At 42.8% G+C, this 22,534-nt stretch overlaps 2 protein-coding genes across 2 annotated transcripts in view; one reads left to right on the top strand and one right to left on the bottom strand.

Moving 5' to 3' along the window:
* Positions 1 to 20,093, top strand: part of LOC112577331 (caskin-2-like) — a 141,343-nt gene extending 121,250 nt beyond the window's left edge. Inside the window, 13 exon segments of the mRNA XM_025260389.1 lie at positions 1,464 to 1,528; positions 8,638 to 8,859; positions 9,057 to 9,224; positions 9,757 to 9,867; positions 10,566 to 10,620; positions 10,623 to 10,666; positions 10,927 to 11,065; positions 11,221 to 11,654; positions 11,656 to 12,423; positions 12,426 to 13,166; positions 13,327 to 13,459; positions 14,448 to 14,637; positions 14,914 to 20,093. Of these exon segments, the coding sequence (XP_025116174.1) occupies positions 1,464 to 1,528; positions 8,638 to 8,859; positions 9,057 to 9,224; positions 9,757 to 9,867; positions 10,566 to 10,620; positions 10,623 to 10,666; positions 10,927 to 11,065; positions 11,221 to 11,654; positions 11,656 to 12,423; positions 12,426 to 13,166; positions 13,327 to 13,459; positions 14,448 to 14,637; positions 14,914 to 15,019 (3,176 nt within the window). The 3' untranslated portion in view covers positions 15,020 to 20,093.
* A 15-nt stretch (positions 20,094 to 20,108) lies between these two features.
* On the bottom strand, positions 20,109 to 22,477 carry LOC112557060 (60S ribosomal protein L18-like). The gene is given in 9 exon segments (XM_025226683.1): positions 20,109 to 20,261; positions 20,600 to 20,669; positions 20,853 to 20,873; positions 20,876 to 20,917; positions 20,920 to 20,974; positions 21,401 to 21,502; positions 21,733 to 21,840; positions 22,195 to 22,281; positions 22,410 to 22,477. Coding segments are annotated over 9 exon segments (564 nt in total). The 5' UTR covers positions 22,413 to 22,477; the 3' UTR covers positions 20,109 to 20,185.
* Between the last annotated feature and the right edge of the window lie 57 nt (positions 22,478 to 22,534).

The following is a 22,534-nucleotide window of genomic DNA, read 5'->3' as shown; positions in this document are numbered from 1 at the left end:
ATTTGCTCAGCTATGTATGTTGTTGACAGACAGTTGTTTACATCTTCAGACTTATATAGAGTGAACTATTATAGACGGACACAGTTGTTTACATCTTCAGACCTGTGTGTATATATAGTGTACTGTTGTAGACAGACACAGTTGTTTACATCTTCAGACTTGTGTGTGTAGTGTTGTTGACAGACACAGTTGTTTACATCTTCAGACTTATATAGAGTGAACTATTATAGACGGACACAGTTGTTTACATCTTCAGACTTCTCTGTGTGTGTATATTTGTAGTTTACTCTTGTAGACAGACATGGGTGTTTACATCTTCAGACCTGTGTGTGTAGTGTTGTTGACAGACACAGTTGTTTACATCTTCAGACTTCTCTGTGTGTGTAGTGTACTGTTGTTGACAGACACAGTTGTTTACATCTTCAGACTTCTCTGTGTGTGTGTATATATATGTAGTGTACTGTTGTAGACAGACACAGTTGTTTACATCTTCAGACTTCTCTGTGTGTGTATATTTGTAGTTTACTCTTGTAGACAAACACGGGTGTTTACATCTTCAGACATATAATTATAGTTTCTGTTGTTGACAGACATGAATGTTTACATCCTCATACTTATATATAGTTTACTCTTATAAACAGACGGTTGTTTACATCTTCAAACCTGATGATATGTATATAGAGTGTATTGTTGTAGACAGACACGGGTGTTTACATCTTCATACCTGTATATATATATATGCGTGTGTGTGCACTTATTTTGAAGTCGGTTAGGGCTCAACTTTTCGCTGTTAATGCCTCTGATCTTCCGGAGGCCTGAGGATTGTGTTTATCGTTGATGTGCTACATCTTTTATTTATGCCATCAGGGTGTTTTGCAGTTTTACTTGACAGCTATATAAAGATTGGAGTGTTTATGAGACAGCTGTTTGTCTGAACAACTTCAAGCAGTATTCTCCTCACACCCTTCAAACCTCCACCACCTGGAATATTGCGACAGATGAAATATGATGTGGGTAGTAGTATCAGTTGCTTGGGTGACAAATACCAGCTGATTTTAGGGGTAGATCTTGGGGTAGAAGGTGAATCAGGAATTCCATATTGGAGTGGAGGGCAGGGGAAGGATCCCACTTGCTGGAAGGATGTGAGGTTTTACATGAAAGTCTCATGGCGGATTGTGTTGTCACCTCCAGTTCAGTGAAATGCAGCTCACCCAAACATGAAGGATTGATATTGTTTGTAGAGGTCACAGGCAAGTTCACACAAAAAGTAAAACACAAATGCACATAAAGAGATGAGATGAGATTTGCTGTTACCCACACCCTTTCTGATGAGTAGTGAATGGTTGTATGGACTATGGTCTGCATGAGGAGGGAATGTTGTAGCCACTGTCTAGCTTATTGGGTAATAGCTACTAATATTGACAAGAGACCTTGCCCTACTGTTTGTTTGTTTACGTTTACAGATGCTTACGAGGAACTGCCTCCGGCCCATGGGTTCCCTGCCTACCCATCGGCACAGCAGTCACAGGTGAGTGTTTCTTCGTTTGGTATCGTTGTTGATAGCAAGGGACCTCTGTTGTTGTTATTGTTGTTCCTTTCAAAGGACCGGCATCTGTGTATGCATGTATATTATAAGTACACATATTCCGTGCTTCCAAACAACTGGGTGATCTGTGGCACTGCTGTTTGTATCTATCAGACATACACTGCCTGTCTTGCTGTTGAACAAAGCAAGCCGATCATCCAAGACAGCGCGCGTTGTATGGGGCGTTGTTGGTGGTGGTGGTGGTGGTTGGGGGGGATTGTGAACGTGTGAGAGAGAGAAAAAAGATCGGTTTTTAAACTGTTCTAAGCAGTAAACTAGTTTCCTCCTCAGTACATCAAGCACATAAAATGTTTTCCTGCCCTTCCTCTAGCCACTCTCCCTCCCTCCCCCACCCACACCCTTTAAACAAAAAACAGGAAAAGGGGTGGGGGGAGAGAGTTTTAGGACTCGTAGGTGGAGCCAAGTTCTCGGCGCATACTGTGAAATGTTTTTGGTTTTTCTGGGATTTTTTTTTTTCTTATTCTCCCTTCACGCTGTTTCTTTCCTTTATTTTAAGAAGACATTTTTCAAGCATTAGCCGAGAGAGTGTTAGAGTGCCTTGCTCTCAGGCCGTGGCACTGAATGTTTCCCGGATATCCATCACTCGTCTCGCAAATGACAGGAGGAATTTCCTAACAGAGCCGGTTAGTCATACGGCCGGGTGGAGGGGAAATCGGAAACCAGGAGGAATTACGGGTGAATGTTGAGGGACAAACATTTAGTGCCGAGCTGCTGTAACGCTTCGGCAAATGGCGTAACGGCCTGTGCTTCAGGTTGATGGAGGAAAATGTCTCGGCATTCGAGATGCTCGTCTGTGCAGCTGACTGAAAAATGTTGAAAGTTGCGAGAGTTGAAAGTTCAGGGGTATTGTTACAGACGTTGAGCGAGACACGTATCGCCGACCGTTATGTAACAACTTTGGTGACGTAGTGCGTCTTGTTACATCACAGACCTCTGTTCAGTCTCGGCTAGCCGTGTGGGAGCATGGTCTACCATGATAGGTAACATAGCCAAAAGCATATTATCTAGTGTTTCTGTTGAAGCCTGGCCTCATACCCATGTATACGGTAATGACAAACAAATGTGCGGGGAGGAAGTGGTGTGGCGGGAAAGGAGGCAGCTCCCTCTGTGGGCGCCACGCACCGAGAGATGACAGCGGCAGACAACTGGCGATGTTCAGGCGAGGTGGTGGATGTCGTCGAGACGCTGATTGCTTACATTTGTGGTTTTTCACCCCATCAAGCGGGGAGGGTTGTCATCAGACACCATCAGCCTCGTGTCAACAAGTGCAATTCTTAGACACGTGCCTTGCCGCGTGCGTGGAAGAGAGGCTCGGGCGGAACTAGGAAGCTGCGTGTGTTTGTGTGCGTGTGTGCGTGCTGGAGTGGGGGGAGGGGCAACAAACAGTCACTCTCTTCATTTCGTTAGTCACCAGCCAGTCGGTTACTTGTGGCAATGTCGCCTTCTGACAAGATTCTGGACTCCTTCCCTGTTTCCTCCCTACTCTTGAGGGGTCGAGTCAATGGAATGGGATGCTGACGGTTGTTTGTTGGTTTTGTTTTGTTTTTGTTTTTTTTATTATTTCACGTGCGATATCTAACCACATAATTGACAAGTTTCAAAGAGCTCGAGATAAACAAAAAAAAACTCCGCTCGCGCTGTCTTAATGAAGCGAAAAGCTGACAACACAACTCTTCTCGTCCTCCAGCTTCGCGGCTATTGTTAGCTTTGCCTTGATGACAAGATGGCTACACCCTGCCTCCAGTGCCTTCAGTCTGCTAGTGTCTGAGCTGCTGGCACCTTACCACCCAAGACTTGTCTCTTCAGTCTGTTAGTGAGCTGTGTTCAGTGCCACGTGTCGCAGAGAGACATCCGGCGCCAGTGTTAGAAATTATCTGCCCTGTCCCTACAAACCCTTGTCTGGGTTCCATGCTTCCAGTCCGCTCCCAGAACCCACCTCTTTGTGAATGTCTTTCATAAACAGTTGAATTTTCACGCGCACTCCCTGATGTCCATGACCGTCGTTTCCCATGCTGCTGTTTGTTTCCTGGCTGTAAGGTCAAGTTTTGTTTGTGGTTCCCCCCGTCTCCTCGCAGAGCACCGAGCTCTCCCTCCACGCTGGGAAACGCACTCTACCATTTCTGTTGTTGTTGTTGTTGTTGTTGTTGACTAGTGTATGCACTGAGTTTGCGGGGTCCATGTTTCTCTGGGGACGCAGACAGGTTGTGGTTTGTAGAGTTCGGGGAGAGAGAGACTGCGCCCCTGACCACCATCCTTGTGACCGAGCTGTACACGAGTTCGATTCCCAGCGCCTCATTGTCCGCGTGCGTGCCTAGAGTACGAGGAGGGAGGGGCAGCAGCAGCAGCAGCCTGTGGGTTTGTGAGCGGCAAGAGCGGCGGGTCGATACAATGGCGTACCGCTGGTGGTGATGGTGGTGGCGCTGACGCAGCAGCAAAGGCACGTCACGCGCCTGAGCGCGAGGGATGCGGAAAAATTTGCAGGGTCTTTTTTTAAATTTTCTTTCCCTCTTCCCCCTCACCCCTCTCGTCTTTCTCGTTGCCGCCATGTCGCGTTCAGACACCAACCGTTGCCATGCATTCCATACAAATGCTGTGTAAGGCATGCAATTGGCTGCCAGCTTGCGTCACTGGGTGTCAAGGGTCAGGGCCCGGGGTTACTGTGTGGAATTGCTGGCCTTGCGGTATCGACTGTTGCCAGACCGATGACAGAAGAAAGACGAAGCCACTCATTGGCGCTGTCTTAGCCTGGCATCGACTGCTCGCCCCATGACAGCCACGGTAACGGATCCGGAGGTACAGTCGACCCCTGGCGGAAAGACTGGCGGGTAAGACCATACTTGAGCTTGCTTGACTTTGTGTGAAACTGTCTAGAAGGCAGTTTGCAGGGTGGATGGCCGGCTATTGGATTTTCTTTTTTTCGGGGGGAGAAGGGTGTAGAGGAAACCAACAGCTGGGTCTGTGAACAGATGCTACAAGCAAAAGAAACCACATGCACTTCTACACGGGATATGAATCCTGGTCCTTTCGATCCTTGTGACGCGTCTGTAGTTTTCGCCACGAGGTTCTTCCACGCATGCGCAGAGCGTCTTTTAGTTTCTTTTATCAAAATATACTACGACTAGACGACAGACAGGTGTGTGTGAGTGTTGAGTACTCGACAAGTGTTCACAAGATGCACTGGTGTGTAGGCTAGGGTTGGGGTTACAATCAGGGTTTAGTTGTTGGTGCAGGTGTTTGTTTTGGCAGACTGCGCAGATGAAACACAGCTGAGGTCAAGGGTTGCCAGTCAGCAACAAGCGCTGGGGAATTAGCGTATGTGTGCAACAGGTCAGTGACAGAACTTTGTGGTACAACGACAGTCACCTACTGTACACACACCCCAACACACTCTCTCCTCCCCCTACTTGGTTGTCTAAGATGCAGGTAACCCACCCACACACACACCTCCAAGTTGTGAACGAGAGGAGAGGGGCAGTGCTGTCCGACAAACACTGACATGGTGTCAGCAGGAAGTGGGGGTCCAAGGATCCTTCCTTGCAAGAACCGCTGGTGTCCTGTGGCCGACATAGGTCACCTTGACCTCCCTGTGACCTCCGCACCTCGAGGACAATGAGCTGAGCGGTGCTTTTACCCTCGAATAAATAGTTCCGGTGGGACTGGCGGCTTTGTCGACAACTGACATGGTCAGTCCTCAAGGGGACGATGTGAAATAAGTTTCAAAATCGATGGCAGTGCCGGTGGTCCTTTTGGTGCGACGCCCTGTGCTTGTAGCAAATGCACGCGCGGTGCTGTGGGGATGTTGCAGTGGTTGCTGCTGGTGTGGCGAGGGCTGTGGTGTGTGTGGTGGACGCTGAACGCTGCTTTGCTGGAACGATTCGGGGTTCGATCACTCCAGATCATTCTTGTGGTCAAGGCACTGGTCAGATTGTTCCAGATCCTTCTTCTGTTCAGGGTGGTGGTGCAAGGGTTACGAGTTACCAAGACCGAGTGGACAAAGGTATCCCGGGTTTCGATGTCGTCGCGGCCTCGTTGATTTCATTGTAACGGCCGGAGGATGTTACCGGACACTGATCAAGGAGGCTGTAAACACATCACTCCAGCTTCTTAAAGGTGGGTTATTGTGATGAGATCACGAATGTGAAATATAAATCATAGGCTCCGTGTCGAGTCATGTAAAAATTGCAATATATCTGTGTTTACTTAGGGGGGTGGGGAATGGCGTGCCAGAGGTGGAAGTGGCTATCTTGTAGGCGCATGCGCGTCAGGAACATTGCGGATTGTCTCGTGGGCACGTTGTGGGAGGGATGGAGTGGGCGTAGAGGTGGAGAACAGGGAGAGGGTGGTGGCGATGGCGGGGTGTGGGGTGGGTGAGCTGGTGTCAAGTTAATAAGGTAGCGGAAGACAAGGGTCTCAGTGCATTCCAGCGTGCAATCGATCGCTGCTGTTGCCAAAAAAAAAAAAGGAAAAAAATTTACAAAAACAAAACTTGGTGCGGCTTTCCTATCTGCCATTCTTGCTTCGCCACGTGTCCGCTTTGTGGCGCTGACTGCTGCTGCATATTTGTCTACCAAGGGGCGTGCATGCTGATCGTGTCCCGAGTTGTCCTCACCAAGTTGTAACGAATGACAGGGGGAAGGGGCGGTTGCGGCTGCTGCTTGATGACATCGCCAACCGCAGGTTACCGGACCTTGCAAGGGGTAGAGGGCGGTAGCGCTGGTGGGACTTCGCTGACGTCATGTGAGTGCATTCTGGGTCGTTGAGGCGTTCTGGGTCGTGGTTGGCTAAAAGACAAGTGTCTTGCTTGGTTGACATCTTCATTGTTCCAGGACGCATCAGACTTTGGGTTTGGTGATGGTGATGAATGAAATGGACTTTTACACGCGGTCTCTCTTTTTCTCGGGAATTATGTTTATAAAATATACACTCTGATGTGCGCTCCTTGAACAGGATTTGCGTTTGAAGAGAGTACCAAATTACTGACCACTTTTTGTTGGTTTTTTTTTTCAAAGGGTGTTGGATGGCTTTCCGCAGTAGACCTTCATCCCTTTAGAGAAAAGGCAATTTACAGAGCTTTAGTTAGCTGGCGCTTAATGTAAAAGCTGCGGGATGGAAGTGTTGCAGGAGGATGTTGCCAGACACTGTTGGGTCAACAGATGCCGCGTCCCCAGCGCCTCCCTGCACTTCTAGACAGCTGAACACTACTCACTTGTTTCATTAAATTGTCGTCCAGTAGAGCTAATGGTTTCCTGGTCCTCCTCGAAAAATGGCACAACCATTATTTCGGTGTGCTGGCTTTCATGCTGGCCTCACTTCCCTTGGTACGTGTGATGTACGGGCGCGCACAATTCCACTTCCCCACCCCACCCCTACGGCACGAGTTGTGGCACCAAGAGCCATCACTTTACCTCCCCTGAGGGCAGCGGCACCAGAGAGTGACCTGCCCTGCAGAAAGTCGTCGACAGACAACTCGTTCTAGAATATACCAGTAGGAACTGCGCATAGTCGAACTTAGCCAGGTGACAGCTTGAAGTCGTGGTGTTATGTCAATGAATCTGCTGGTAATCCAGCAGACCAGTCTCTAGCTTGCTGTTGAACAGAAAGGACCCCTGTACCTAGTCGGTGGACATGGTGACACCCCAAACATCCTCCTAAACGTCTATGACTGACATTTCCACTACCCACCCTCACTCCCTGTGTAGATTCCTGCTCTTTCTTACATGCTGTCAGTGGAACTGGCGAGAATCCCATAAGAAATGACAGAAGATCCGAACACCCAGTTGTAGAATATTGACTAGCGAGAGAATAAGACCTAAGGCAGTCCGCTTCACTATTACAATTTTCTTTTTTTATCTTACAAACACTATACTTGTTTTAATCCTGGTTTTCATGCATAGACAGAAAGAGGAAATTGGACACTCCTCCCCTTTTTGAAGAGGGACTTCTGTTAGGAGAATGGACCCAGTGTTACATGGCACTTTATTGATTACATAAATAACACATAACCACAATGTCAGCAAAGATGGCTGGTGCCAACACCCTACCCTCTCTCCCGTTTCCTCACACCCTTTGCTTGGCGCCTAGAAACGAGCATAAGCAGTGACTACATCATCGAGGTGTGATGTGTTCCTGCTCAAGAACTTGCATGCTTGCATTAGCGTCAACAGAGGAAAAAGGAAACGGACACAAGAAACTGGCGCTGAACAAAGTGGTTCAAATGGAAGCTCATGTTTCTGCTTATGTAAGCCTAGGTCTGCAAGGTTTCCTTGCAATAAGTGGTTCCCATCTGTTTTTTCTGACACCCTACTCCCCTACCCTACACAAGTCCCTAGTTTGATAATTTTTCAGGTTTGTCGTGTGTTCTGCTTGGAGTTTTTTACAAACCACAGCGGCACCAGCAAAAGAACAATAGGGTGGTTTTTGTGGGAAGGAAGTAGATTTTCCCAGACAGATGGTTTTCTGCTTTGTGTTATTCAGCTTGACAAGCATCTAGTTTTCTTGAACACCCTGACATTTTCTTTCTTTCAAGGTTAATAAAGGAGTCGGGGCACACAAAAAAAAAAATTCCCTGTAGTGTTTTTGTAGCAGTTTTCATTTTTTGCTTTGTGCCATATTAAATGCCTTTGTACTATTGTGTAAATAGCAACTTGACAAAATTCAGTACCAGTCTACATCCTGTAGATGTACATGAAATTGGAAGAACAACAAGAAAAGGATTACAGATTTATTTTCATCTTCAAAATATGTAGCATCAGTGTGCAATTTTCTCCAACTTTCAACTCAACTTACAAACAGCTTTGGTGAATATTGTATAAATTTTGTCTCTAATTAATTGCAGTCTCAGCTCAGACCAGATAATGTCTTGCTCCTTTTGCAGATGTTAGCAGGAAATTAGTAAATTGTAGAGGTAATGGTTATTATTAGTAATTGTATTATTTTTCTGTCCATTTACTTATTCGTGACCATTTTATAAATGTTTTGTTTTCAAGCAGGTGAGCTTGTCTTGACATGAATTTACCTGCTTATCTGTGCAGTATTTGGCTGGCAAAGGTGTGGGCAGCGTCCACAACCACATGTTTGTAGAGCAGCATGGTGAGTGGCAAGCACCTGTGGCAGGGGCAGGGCCAGGTGGGGACATGAGGGCAGCCAGTCCTACTCACAACCACAGCCCGGCCCACAGCAACCGCAACAGCGCTGCCAGCAGTGACAGTGGCCGCGGTTTCAGCACAGGCCATTTGGAACCCAAAGTGGTCACAGTAAGTGTCCAGAATGTTTTGGTGATCTAATATCATTGTGAAAATTAATTTATTCAATTTATCAGGCGCTTAACACTGACATCATAAAGTCTACTGACACTATACAGAAGTGGTAGGATTCCAGAAAATAAAATCTGGAATTTTTTTTTTAAGCTTGTCCAAACAAAGAAAATAATCAGGTTTTTTTTTTATTTTAGGTAGTTGGGCAACATCGGCTGTCCGGACAAAGCTACGAGTCGGGTGTGTCATCCCGACAGAGCTATCACAGCACCTCCAGCTCCAGCCTGGGCAGTCTTGACCGGCTGGAGGAATCTGGTCACTCATCAACCATCAATGTCCAAGAGCTTTTGCAGGCTGGTGTGCCTGTATGTAACTTCATTTGTGTGTAATTAGTTACTGTGGTTAAAATCACTGGTAGCAGATATAGGATTGATGTCCATTGATCAGGACAAGCATCATGAAATCCCGTGTTGTAAGGTTATTCTCTTGAATGGTAACAGATTTAGGATTGATGCCTGTTGATGCTATTGGTTGGTAGAGAATAATAATGATCAGTGCATTTAGAAGTGAGCTCAGTACACTTAACAAGAGCAGTACAAGAAGCAAATAAAGTAACATAGTTACAAACTACACAATCAAGTGAGTGGTGAAAAAGGGAGGAAGAGATGGTGGACAAAGGTGAAGGCTTAAGTCTTTATCCAGAACAGTTGCCCAAGTCCTGCAGCTCATGTTAAAGATATCCTAGTCTGAGTGTTGACAACCTCAGTGTTGCTAATAAAGTGAGAAATATCGGTTAACGCCATTCAAATTGAAGCCAAACTGTATGATTTGAACCTTTAAAATTGTGGTAATTTTTGTATGCTGTTTAGTAAATAGTGGCCTTTGTTGATATGACAGGACAGAGAACTGCTTCAAGCATGGCTGCATGACCTGCGGTTTGAGGAGTACTATAACAACTTTGTCCAGGCTGGCTACGATATGCCAACTATATCTCGCATGACACCAGAGGTAAGCACAAAGGCCTGAAGATCAGGGGAGAATATTAAACAGTATGTTCTTCATTGGTAGTGACTGGAAGAAGTAACAAAATTATTCCAAATTCATTTTAAAACCATCTTAAGTTGCTGTTGTGATTATTCTGTTTTTGATTTTTGCGGCTGTTTAATGTCCTGCATGGACATGGACTTCCTGTAAAGTTTGTTTTAAGGCCAGATTTGTATGTTAAGCTTTTAAACAAGTGTTGACTGGGAAATGTATCAACTTTTACAAAAATCTATAAAAACTTTTTTTTTTTTTTTATAAACTGACAAAATTTTGCTTTTTTAAGTTGTATATTGCTGTATCTTGAGCCTATATACATTATGTAACTTGATATAACATTTTTCTAAGTATCAGTTGTTTGTTCAGGAATTAATTTAGGCTTTGAAATCTTTTATAACAAACATTTAGTTATCCTCCACCCATACCCACTCCTGACAATGTACTTTATCTAGCATAATGATGCCACCATGTAGCTCTGCTAAATATGTTGATGGCCAGTCTGCCTCTTATTATATGCTTGAATTAAGCTCAGTCTGGTAGTGACCAGTCTCTGCCTCTCATTGACTGAATGTAGTTCTGTCTGCTGTTAGTGACCAGTCTGTGTGCCTCGTATCTGAATGACCCATTGTTAACACTTGCATTGATTTTTTTCTGCTTATGTTCAGGATCTCACGGCTATTGGCATCACCAAACCAGTTCACAGGAAGCGACTCAAAGCTGAATTGCACGTCTCCATATAAGTGATGGAATCCCTGATTTCTGTCCAGTATGTTAACTCTTTAGGCGTTTTTTTAAGAAGTGCCAGGAAACTGCAATGAACTATATTAAATATCAGACAATTCTTCTTGTGTTTTTACTTTAAATTTGAATTTTGAATTCTCCCATTGGTATATCAGGAAATTTTTTTCAAAGCCAAAGTAAATTCGGGTTACAGCTAGATGTAAAAGAATATGTTAAATAAAATAAAAGTGGTTGTGAACAAGTAGAGACTGTTAATGCAATCTGCCTCTGTGTGTGTGTGCACAGCATGATTTGATGGAGTGGCTTCATCTTCTGGGACTTGGTGCATACCATGAAACACTGGCCAATCAAGGCTACGACAACATTGAGTATGTGACAGACATTACATGGGAGGACCTGGAAGAGATTGGCATCAAGAAGCTTGGTAGGAGTCACATATATTTATCCCACACCTCCACCATTTAATAACCAGCATTGTCTCTGACATTCTTATGCTTTCTTTTGGCCGCTCTTTGGAGAAAGTTGATGGTGCCAGTATAGATGTATTTCTTCTTATAAATGTGCATTCTATGATTCCAGGACATCAGAAGAAGATAATGCTGGCCATAGACCGGCTCAAGCGCATCACATCAGGTACAAAACGTCTTTCATCAATAGAGCCTCGCCATGCCTCTATTGAAATGCTTGAGCCTCCTCCACCTGCTCCTCCCATTGGACGGTGGTCTGGAGAGATTTCTGCTCTGCCACCACACATGTATGATGGTGGTCTTGGACTGGGTGCCAAACCAAAGAAGTCACCTTCAGGAGACAGCATCAGCACCACTGGCAGTGGTGGAAGTGGCAGCAGTCAAGGAAGTGGAGAGATGCGAGCAGTTCCCCTGCCTCGGGATGATGCAGGTATGGCAGGAGCTATACCCTATACCCGTCAAAACTCAAACAACTCGGTGGGGCATCAGACAGATGTCATAGCCATTCAAGTGAAGCGGCAGGCTCGGTCAAGCACCTCAGAATGAAACAAAAGATATTGCTGGGATACCAATCACATATCACTCTTTTCAGGGACAAATGGGTAAAGGTGGCCCAGCAGAATATGTCCCACCTCCCCATCAGATGAGCACTTCTGACCCGGGTGTGTCTACCATGCCAACTGTTCCCCTCAAAGTTCATCCTAAACCTAAACTGGTGACCATGGCAGTGGCCAAGGTGAAGCGCTCTAGTCGGGAGAGCTCACCAGATACAGAGATGGAAAAACACGAGTCAGAGTGTAATTCTGACGGAAACAAAACTCCACCGGTCATGTCCACATCTGTCGCAGCGATAGCTGCAATGATGGAGCAATCAGGTGAGGTGTACACAGGTGGTGCTGTAAAGAAATCAGGTGTAACAGGAGCTTTGGTGGATACCAGCAAGCAGCTTCGAGTAGAAACCAAAGAGCACATCTATGATCAGCCTCAAGTTGGTACAGCCAGCCATTCACCAAATGCTGCTGCGGCTCCTCACTCACCCAAACCTCAAGTCATGCCAAAACCTGCAAGTCCTCTCCATGTGGCCACACACCACGATCCATCTACCCCATCCTCAGGCTCACCCACAGGTCGTAGCAAAAAGGCACCTCCACCTCCTCCTAAACGCACACATTCGATCCGCAGTGATACTGCTCCCATCACCAAAGTTGACAGTGGACCAGCATTCTCTGTTACAACAACAGCCTCAGTCACAGCAAGCCATGGCAACATAATTCACGGAGGTAATGCTAGCACGAGCAGTGGAGGTGCGCCATTGGCAGCGTTCCAAAGCCACAAGTTCCAAGCAATGTGTCCAAGCAGCCAGTTGCTGCAGCCTCAAAACAGCCCGTTCCTGTACCAAACAGTCACAAACAACCACCACCTGTGCTAGAGAAACCTCCTGCTCAAACACAGGCTTTTGCCAGCTGTGTCAAATCTCTGTCAGAGCGTTTCGGTAAGAAGAGTGAGATGGAGGGCTCACAGGAGAGCCTGTCATCTGACAGCGATGAATTCCCTCCTCCTCCTCCTCCTATTGCCATGGACATCATCACACCAAAGATCCACAACTATGGCATCCCCAGCCGAATGGACACCCATATGTCAACCCATACAAAGGACTATTTGGTACACAGTCACCAGCCATCGCATCCTAAGGATTATAGTTTCCAGAACCGCTTGAAGCAGCCCCACCCTCATGCTCATCCTGCTGCTGAGAGTCCTGAACCACATGTTCTACCAGCGTCTGCTTCTTCATCTAAGCGGACTTCGCCAGCAAGAGATGTCCATGCTGGTTCGTTGCCTCCAGAAAGAGCGAAAGCTACAGAACCAAACTTGTACACTTCTAATCTTGTTGACAAGCGTAGCGAATCAACCACAAGTTTTGAATCAACAGCATCATCATCAAGCACAGACTCAAACACTCTACCCTTCGCAAATGAAAATGTGGGCACAATAAAGCAAAGAGCCGCTGTGAATAAGCCCTCAATCATACAAACATTTGACTCTGTGGAAAAGCCAGCGTAATATCAATGTAAATGTGTCATTGTTCGAAGACTCCAATATTTACAGGACTAATATTAGTAGTGGTGCAAGTATGAACAGTGCACACACAGCAGCCACTTCTGTGAACAGATCTGGCACCAGCTCAGCAGGCATTCCCTCAGGAGCTCAAAATGTGCAGGTAGTGGGGAATGTTGGTGTGAGCAGAACTGTTGCTGCGGGCATTCCACAGGGCATGGCTTCTGCCAGCAGCAGACAAGGTCCTCCAGCCAGCATTCCCAAACTTCCACAGGGGAACCAAAGTCTATCTGATGGTAAGTATTTTTTTAAAATAATTTCTAAACATTTATGTGCGCATTAGCCTGCTTCTGGGTAGAGCTCGCCCTCACCTCAAACAGGATGTAACTGAGCCAAATATGGGAGTGGGCACAAGGAGCTCACATGTTGTAAGGCTTCTTTGAATAATGCTGATTGAATTTGAACTGTAAGGGTGATGTTTTAAATATTATTTCTGAACTGTGATGTCTCTTATATAAGTAGATTTTTCAGTTTATGTTTCTCGCTGTTTAATGATTCAGCTTAACATTTCATCAGAAAATGGCGAGGTGTGTGGGAGGGAGAGAGAAGAGAATTGGTGTTTTATGCTGAGCCAGTAACTAAACTAAAAGGGGCAAAGAGACCTGATAGGATCAGACCATTGGTTTGTGCATCGGGGAAATTAACACAGTTTTGTAATAATAGCAGCATTTTCTTATGGGCCTTTTTCATGTCATAGTCTGTTAACTGATTGTCAAACAATAGCATACTTTTACTGTTCGCCAGATTATAAATTAACTAGGAGCGTTAATGTTTTTATATAAATGGAGTTTCTTGAATGTTTGTTCCTGGGAACTTAAAACTTATTCTATGTAGTTATGGCTTGACCCAGTTAAAGACATGTACAACTGGAGACGGTGAAATCAACTGCTAAGGGCACAAGGGAGAGAAGAATGCTTGACCCTCTGCATGCTCCCCCTGGTTTTGAGCCCATTTAATGCTACCAAGTTGCTCATTGGAGTAAAAGGAAGGCTGGTGGAGACTGCTTAAAGAAATGCTAAATAAGACAACACAGAACTAGTGCAAATACGATTAGTGTGCTGTATACATTCTAAGAATAAACCACAAGGGCTTTTTATGTGGTGAAGAATTATTCGTCATTTGGCACAAAATAAATTATAAAGAAAGTTCAATTAGATCATCATATTTTAACCAACATTTCCACAGCAACAGGTTTTTATTATGCTGAGACATGTTTTCACACAGGATCTGTAAGGCCTCCAGTACCAAGTAGAAAGCCAAGTCAGGCACCAGTGCTGCCTTCAGAAGAGCAGCAGCTGCAACGACAGCCTTTGTCCCGGTCACATTCACAGCAGGATCACCAGCAACAACAGCAGAGACCACCCTCTCAACAGATGACAGAAACCCTAGTGACAGACACTGAATCAAACATGGTGTAAGCTGTATTCATTAGTGAATACGTTGCATGGCTTTTTAACTTCTTTTTGTTGTTCAGGGTTTTTTGAAGATAAATCTATGGTTAGGGTAAAACAACATTTTAATTTTTTTTCAATCACTTGCAATTCCTGGATACATTTAAATGGATTATAAAAGTAAAATAGAACACTTTCTTGAAACAGCAAACAAAATGGTCTCTTCTTGATGGCGTTTATATATTCTAGCTGTTAAATGCTGGACATGTTCACATCACATCCTTTTTTCTTATGTCTAGGCCCCCACGTGTTGAAACAGGAAATGTGCTGAGCGACATCGATAACATGCTTCAGGATCTCACCGATGAACTAGATGCAATGTTAAAGGAGGAAACATCTGCATGAAAAGTTATGCTGATTTTTGGCAGAATTTTTGTTCAAAATATGATACTTGTGTATCAGAGAGGAGAGGACATGCTGGACTACAAGATGGTCAGCACTGCTTCGTTCTTGCATCAGGGGATGAGTGTTTCCTTGTGATCTTGCACTGAGGCTCATGATCACATTAAAAATGGAAACTAATAGATGAAGTGAAAGCAGTATCAAAGGGTAGCATTTTGAAGATGAAAACTTTTGCCAGACAGTAGGCAGAATTTGTCGGTGTGTGGAGGAGATGGGAAAATGAGACAAATCTTGCTAAGTGTCCCTGTAGCAGCCGACAGGTACATATGCATGGTTTTAGAGGAATGGTATAGTATATCATTTGTGACTAGACCATCAGGCAAGCATCATTAACCATCATTTATAAGATCTCTTAAAAGCTTTGCATGGCCAGTGTGTTAATCAGCATTCAGCAAACAGCCTTGCTTGCATTTCATAATTTGAAACATGTAAAAAGCACTGAGATGACCTACACTTAGATGAAGTAGTTTCAGGCAAGTTTTCTTACTCCTGAAGTGGTTTGAGCTTTTAATAAAGTTTCACAGTGCACCCAAGGTCTTACAGTGATGCAGTGGAAAAAGACAAGTTAGCTATTGGCAGATCATCTTGTGTGATTTCATGGCTAGAGCCTCAAAATATGATACAACAATGTGTCTTCACTAAATACAGACACAGAAGGGTATTTGCACTGCAGAAGAACTGCATTTCTTTCCTACTCCTTGATCCTAAGAATAAGCTTTATATACTTACTTGCTGCAGTAAGCAGATTCTGAAAAACTAACCCAGTGCTTACAGATTTAATGTAGGCACTTGCATGTCAGAGTTGACTCTACAGATTAGCAGTTCCGATTAGCATCGCCAGAAATGTGATAGTCTGGGTCATCTTACAGAAAAACAAGTGACTAACCCAGATTTGGTGTGAACCAAAATGATGTCTGAGGCAGATCAAGATCTGATCGTCAGCATCTTTAGTTTTACATTCAATCTTTAAAGCAGTGCTAACATTCTAGTGCTTAGGTGTGTATCCTGGACATTTTTGTTGCTGTTAATGCAAATGCTGATTGATGTGGGTCATTCAAGGAGTCTCATGAATGCGCAGCATGCATGAGCACATCTGACGTATGCAACAATCAATTCACAGCTGGAGGCTTTGAAATAATAATTATATGCTTTCGCTGGATTTATAGGAGAAAAATGAGAGCAGTCTACATCAACCATTTCTTTCAAGATTATTTTGTTGAATTTGTTAAAGCACATGAAAGTATTTCATGTATTTTTCTAATCATTCATAAAATATGTATGTGACTGGAAACTATGCTTGGTCTTGAACTGTTCTTTTCACTAGACTTGAAAGCTTCCAAGGCTCAACTATTCAAAATAGCAGATGAATGCATGTTGCTGTTTTGTGCACTCAGAAGTTGTAGTTTTGTAACTTAATGCACATAACTTATGCTGTCACTAGAACTGTGATGGGGAAAACTAAACAGAATGGAAGTTTTCAAGCAAACATCAAAAGAGGAATAGATGTTGCAGTCCATTTTGGTTTCACATATTTTTTTGTGCACAAAGAATCGTAAATTATTTACTTACTGTGGTACACAAACTGTGCATGAAGAATACAGAGCACACATGAGTGCAACACACATGAGCATGGCACATTCGTGGGTTGGGGAAAATGCAAATTTCATCCTTCCCAATGTGGACGATAAAGTATTAACCTTTGACTTGTTGACAAATACTTTGCTTTTTTGTTTAGCTAAATAAAGCACTATTTTCCTCATTTCTTGAGGAAAGGGACAGAAAATTGAATTAAAAAAGATCTGTACCCTTTATTTTACTGATGAATTGTTACACTTTACATGTAGGCCCCCGATACAACAGTTGCAGACTTAATGCATGCTTATCTTTGTGCAAATGTGATGGACAGTTTGGACTTTTCTTTGTGAAGGTGTTTGTTATGTCAAACATAAAATCTGCAGCTACTCTGCAGATTTGTTGCTGCTGAAGGTTGCTACTCATCTTCCAAATTCCTCCACTGTATAGCACTCAGGAAACCAATATTTCTCAATTTGAAACACACACACCCTCTATCTCACACACACGCACTGACACACCATGATGTGAATGTTTCTTTTTCAGGTTTGTCATTATACATTGGTGCTGTGTTAACCCAAGGTTTTTTTTTTTCATTTCATATAGTGCTGAAATGTTAACACAAAAGACAAAGATGTTTTGTTATATTCATCAGCCAGTTGTGGTAGACATCTTGACAAAATAAGCATAGCTTTCCCTCCTCAATTTTCTGATGATTAATTAACTGTGATCTTTACCTGTTGCTTTTTTTCCTGTCTTTGCAGTAGAGCATTACTATTATTCAGTTGTCTCCCATTCACAATTCTGCTCCAGTTAGTAAATGAAGGAGCCAGGAGATGCCTGCTCTTTTCTGCGTTCAGTGGCTTTTGTCTTGTCCATGGTTGACTAAAGTGACAGTTTAAATTAACCCTGCTACTTATAAATACAGCTTAGTTTTCCTAAGTGGTCACAAAGCTATCCCAAAGTGAAAATCAAAACATCTTTTGATGCTTTGTCATAACGATCGTGATTAGATTTTACTTGCTGACATACTAATGGCATTTAAATTATCCCAATCATTGGGTTGGGGAAAGTAGCCCTCGGTAATGTAGTGATCAACTCGATTGTTATCTCTACAGTGAGAGGCCCAGGCTCAGATCTCATCTCAGGACACTGTATGTGATACCTATTCACATAGCTAGCCGTTGAGTACTCCAGTTTCCTCTCCCCTCATTGTAAACCAACCATTCTAGATGGGAAATGATTATACTGACACACTGAACCTGAAAGGTGACTGTGTAGTACTGACCTGCATCAGCAGGCTTTGATCAAAGGTCCAAGACAACTGTAGTCAAGGGCTGAAGACGGAATGCAAAGGGATGTTCCAGATGTTTTTACTCATGTGCAAGTAGACCTTCCCAGTAAATAAGATGATTATAAATCAGCATAAATATAAAAATAAATATTCAGATACCTCAATAGCAGAGATAAGCTTGACAGCAACCATCAGGTCTCCATCATCATTTCTTTTTTTTCGACCTTTCGAAGATAGCAGAGAGACCATGTTATGCTAGAGGTACCACAAAATGACAGTTATGTAAAGAGCTTGGGGTATGAATTCCCACTGCTGTGCACATGCCAGCAAAAAAGTGAATATATGTTTGTCTCTAACAGAAGTTAGAGATTTGTTGTCTCCCTGCTGATTCTCTAGCATTTGCAATACTACAGTGGCCAGTTCTAACAGTTCTGAAAGACCAATCTGCACAAAGCATGCTTTCTGCTGTCAGTGGTTTAGAGATTCCTAGATTTTACATAATTCCACCATCTAATTACCTTAGGAAACTGTTGTATCATTAAAAACCACCTTTATTAATAAAAACAATTCACTTTTTTCTTTTTTTGCTACTTCAAATAGCTCTACGCAGCATCTAACAATGGTCAGATCACATCACCTCAATTTTAAGTGTCCTTATCCCAGTCTTCATCAAGGGTTGTTAAGTACAAGTGTTGTGGACTTCAGTTAAGGTTGCAGACAATGTTCAGATGAATACGTGCTCCAGGCAAAGTGGCATCTTGTGTGTACAGTGCTCTTACTATAGCTGGAATATCTCATCATCAACGATGACGAAAGATGACGAAGATTCTGGGAGGACTTGTTGCTCTTCTTTTGTTGCATGCAAAATACTGCATTATACATTGCGTATGTATTTAACAAACCTACATGTGTGCTGGTAGTCTTGACGTGTATTGTTCATGGTCAGACAGTAAACAATGTGATCAAGTTATGTGTAATGGGTTTTATGTTGAATGTTCTTGTGTTAGGACAGCGTCTTTGGTGAAAATGTCATTAGTATGCTAGTCTTTCAACTCATGGGTACCATTTTAAGGTGACTGCTTGCTGGTCGCCTGCAACCACCACCAAGCAGCCCAAACTCAAAAAAGCAAACCTTTCCCATGAGCAGTTTTTTTTTCTCTGACCTCAAAATTCTTATTTACATCATTCACACCCATTAAAAACTTGTCATTCATGTTTGACCATAGCTGGCATGGTTCTACCACATATAATGATTTATATGGTGCCTGTCCAAAGATTTGTTCAGTGCATTACATAAATCATACAAAGTCTAATCAATAACAATAATGCACCCATATATCACAATCACTTCTACAACTTACACTTAGTAAATTACTGATGCGTTTTACACATTCAGGATCACAGTGAAGTCCGAGTTTGGAAAAGACGTGTCTTCAGTTTAGACTTGTGGACCTGTCTGCTGTGGTTTGGTCCTGCTTCATAGGTGCTTTCACTTTTATCACAAGCAGGACCAAAGCACAGCAGAGGTAACTTTCAGTGGATTTTAATGGTCACACACCATGTAGAAATGAATAAACATTCCTAATGACGACAAACTTCAGTGTTAGAAAAAGGAAAACACAGAATTGAATGCTTTAAATTTGTGCATTTGTGTCGATATCAATTTTGAAAAGATAAACTTGGAAAAAGGTCAATCTAAAAACATTCCTGTTCACGTGCAACTTTTAAAAAATACGATTTACTTAGCCAAACGACTGGATTTTGTACTTTTTTGTTTGAAGTTTGCACAGAAAAAATTATTAAATCCATGAGGGAGGAGTGGGCCGTACAGCATTAATAGACGCTGAAGGGACCCAACCATTTCACCCTTACAGAATGATGAGCCACAATCCTGGCTTTCCCGGGGAAGAACCTAAGAATTTTCATTCAAGCCTTCTCCTTTCCAAAAAAAAGATTTTTGGTCCATTTACCTGAGACCAGCAATAATAAAAACCATCACCCATCAGTCTCCAGTTATTAGCCAGTCTTTGTACATCTTCAATGTTAAGAAAGTTACTTTCATCATCACAATTGGACAGAATTTCATATGGTTCTAGAACGACTGAAATCTATTCCAAGAAGCTGATTTGCTGTGCCCACACAATACAAAAAAAAAAAAAAAAACAATGACTGTACAGGTTGTTTATTGCAACAAGACACTGTACACCCACAAAGTCCAAGCAAATGGCTGTGAAGACACTGCCTTAATTCTTGTACCCACGGCTCTTTCTGCGACCACGTGCCCGTTCGAACTTTCTGCCCTTGGACCGTACATGTGGGCTGAAAATAAAAGTAACAAGCCTGATAAGTTCTAAATCCTTGAAAACGGGAGAGGGAGGGAATATATTTTTAACTCTTTTCACACAAACTGAACATACTTCCTTACCGAGAAGCCCTGTACTTTTAAAAAGTCAACATTCCCACTCATGGATAGTGCAACACTTAACCTGTGAACCAAATACTGCAAAACGATATCAGCCACCATAGGGTTACTTTGCCGGGTTTTTCCCAGTCACTACAGCAAGCATACAACAGCATATTTCTCAGCATCATCAAAAGCAGTTATCAATTTACCCACACTAATCCCCACATAAGAGCAGATTTAGAAAATAACTTACGCTGCTTTGCTGCCAGGTACACCAGGAGGAGGTCCAAAGTGCCTGTATGCCTCACGAGCTTTGCGTGGTCCTGCAATTACAGAAACAAATGTGTCTGAATAAAAAAACATGTAGACTTGATGATTTGTAGCAATGCCATGGATGATAAATATGTTTTACATCGATTTTAAGATATTTTCACCAACAAGGAAAATTGTTGAACCTTTATTTACAGACTATGTTAAAACAGCAAGCAGTTTCTCTCAGAACCAACCTTGCACAAGAACGGTGTTTTTCCCCTTGGAGCACGCAGAGCCAGTTGATCAAAGGTTAAGAGTTCCCTCCAGCCTTCAGAATACGGGCTCTGGCACCTTCAGTCACACGAAGTGCACACACCTACAACAAAAAAGATCATTTACCAAGTGAGACGTAACTAATGTTTAGGTACATATAACAATAAAAACAGAAGTTTACCGACCATTGTTACCAGTACTTCTGCCAATGGGCTATTTAGGGTCTTGGCATAAGTCATGTGTGCAAAGTGTGGAAAGTATTTTAATGGTTTGCTAGGGCATGTCCTCATTTTCAAAGGGTAATATCAGATACTATCTTAAAATGTCATAAACAAACCAATCAAATGAAAGTTATGGATGCTAGGAAACTGTTCTCTGCAGTCTTGGCATCATTCGTGGTCTCAGCAACCAACACAAAACCGTAATTACCTTTCGTTTAAATAAAGGCACAAGCTAAAGACAGCAGTACATCTTTCCAATTATTGTTTATTATGTAATCAAATTCTAAGAAATCCTATTATTAGAAAACATACCTTCAGTTTGGGATCTTGTGAATGCGAACATCATCTGTAACAGTACCTACAACCACCACAGTCTTGCCCTCACGCCCAGGTTTCTTCATTAAGCGAATCTAAAATTCGAAAAATGAATCAAGACACTGCTATAAAACTAATCCTTAGACAAAGAATACTTTAATATAGATAGATGGAAGGCAAATTAAGGTGCACATAGTTACGGATATATCAACCCAAAATTGTTGATGGTACCAAAACAATAGTTGCATTTATCATTGCAAACAACACTCACACAAAAACAGAAATATAAATAAATATAAAAAATAAAATTTGAATTCTTCCTTACCACTTTAGACAAAGATAATGGTGGCCGATTAGTTTTGCTCATGAAGAGTCTCTTCAGTATTATTTTATTGAATTTGGCATTTGTACGGCGTGCCAGGAATCTGTACAGCTGTAAAAAATAATACATAAACGTGTTAAGAACTGGCTTTGATTGCCTATGCGTATATTAGTTGATCTGTCACCACAACGTATCATTTAAACTAATTCGTAGGTCTTAACATCAGCAAGACCTTTACTAAAAATAAAACATGTTCCTTTATTTCTAATGAAACCGATAAAAACTTTACCGAGTATGATTAAATGGTTAACTAAAGTAACCGACCCGATTCACATTTGCTTATCGAAAGTACCCTGGAAAAAGTAACTACAAATCCGCCAAAGAAATCTTAATATATCTCGTCTATTACACGTGGGAAATAATAAAGTAACTGTTAATTTTAAAAACACAAAAAGGTTCACACACCTTAACCAGCAGACGCAAGTAGATATCCTGCGACTTCGGTTCCGTCCGACGGACCTTTCGGTCATACTTGTGGGTGATATCGATACCCTAAAACCACAGAAATCGATAGATTCACAAATCAGGTGAATGTTTAAATGCACAAAAAGGCACGATGAATCCGCAATTCATAAGATTTGTTAGGATCACAACATTTCATTGCACATCATCCCACTTACCATGATGGTTTACAGGAAAAGGAAGTGGGAAAGGAGTGTAGAATGATGGGAAATTGCGGGAGATCACTGCGTACTTACAAAGCCTCTTAGCAGACGAAATTTTCTCACGTTATTTTTCCATATAA

The sequence above is a fragment of the Pomacea canaliculata genome, linkage group LG1 (genome assembly GCF_003073045.1).
Source record: "Pomacea canaliculata isolate SZHN2017 linkage group LG1, ASM307304v1, whole genome shotgun sequence".
NCBI lineage: Eukaryota > Metazoa > Mollusca > Gastropoda > Architaenioglossa > Ampullariidae > Pomacea > Pomacea canaliculata.
This window is presented reverse-complemented; position numbering and strand designations above follow the sequence as displayed.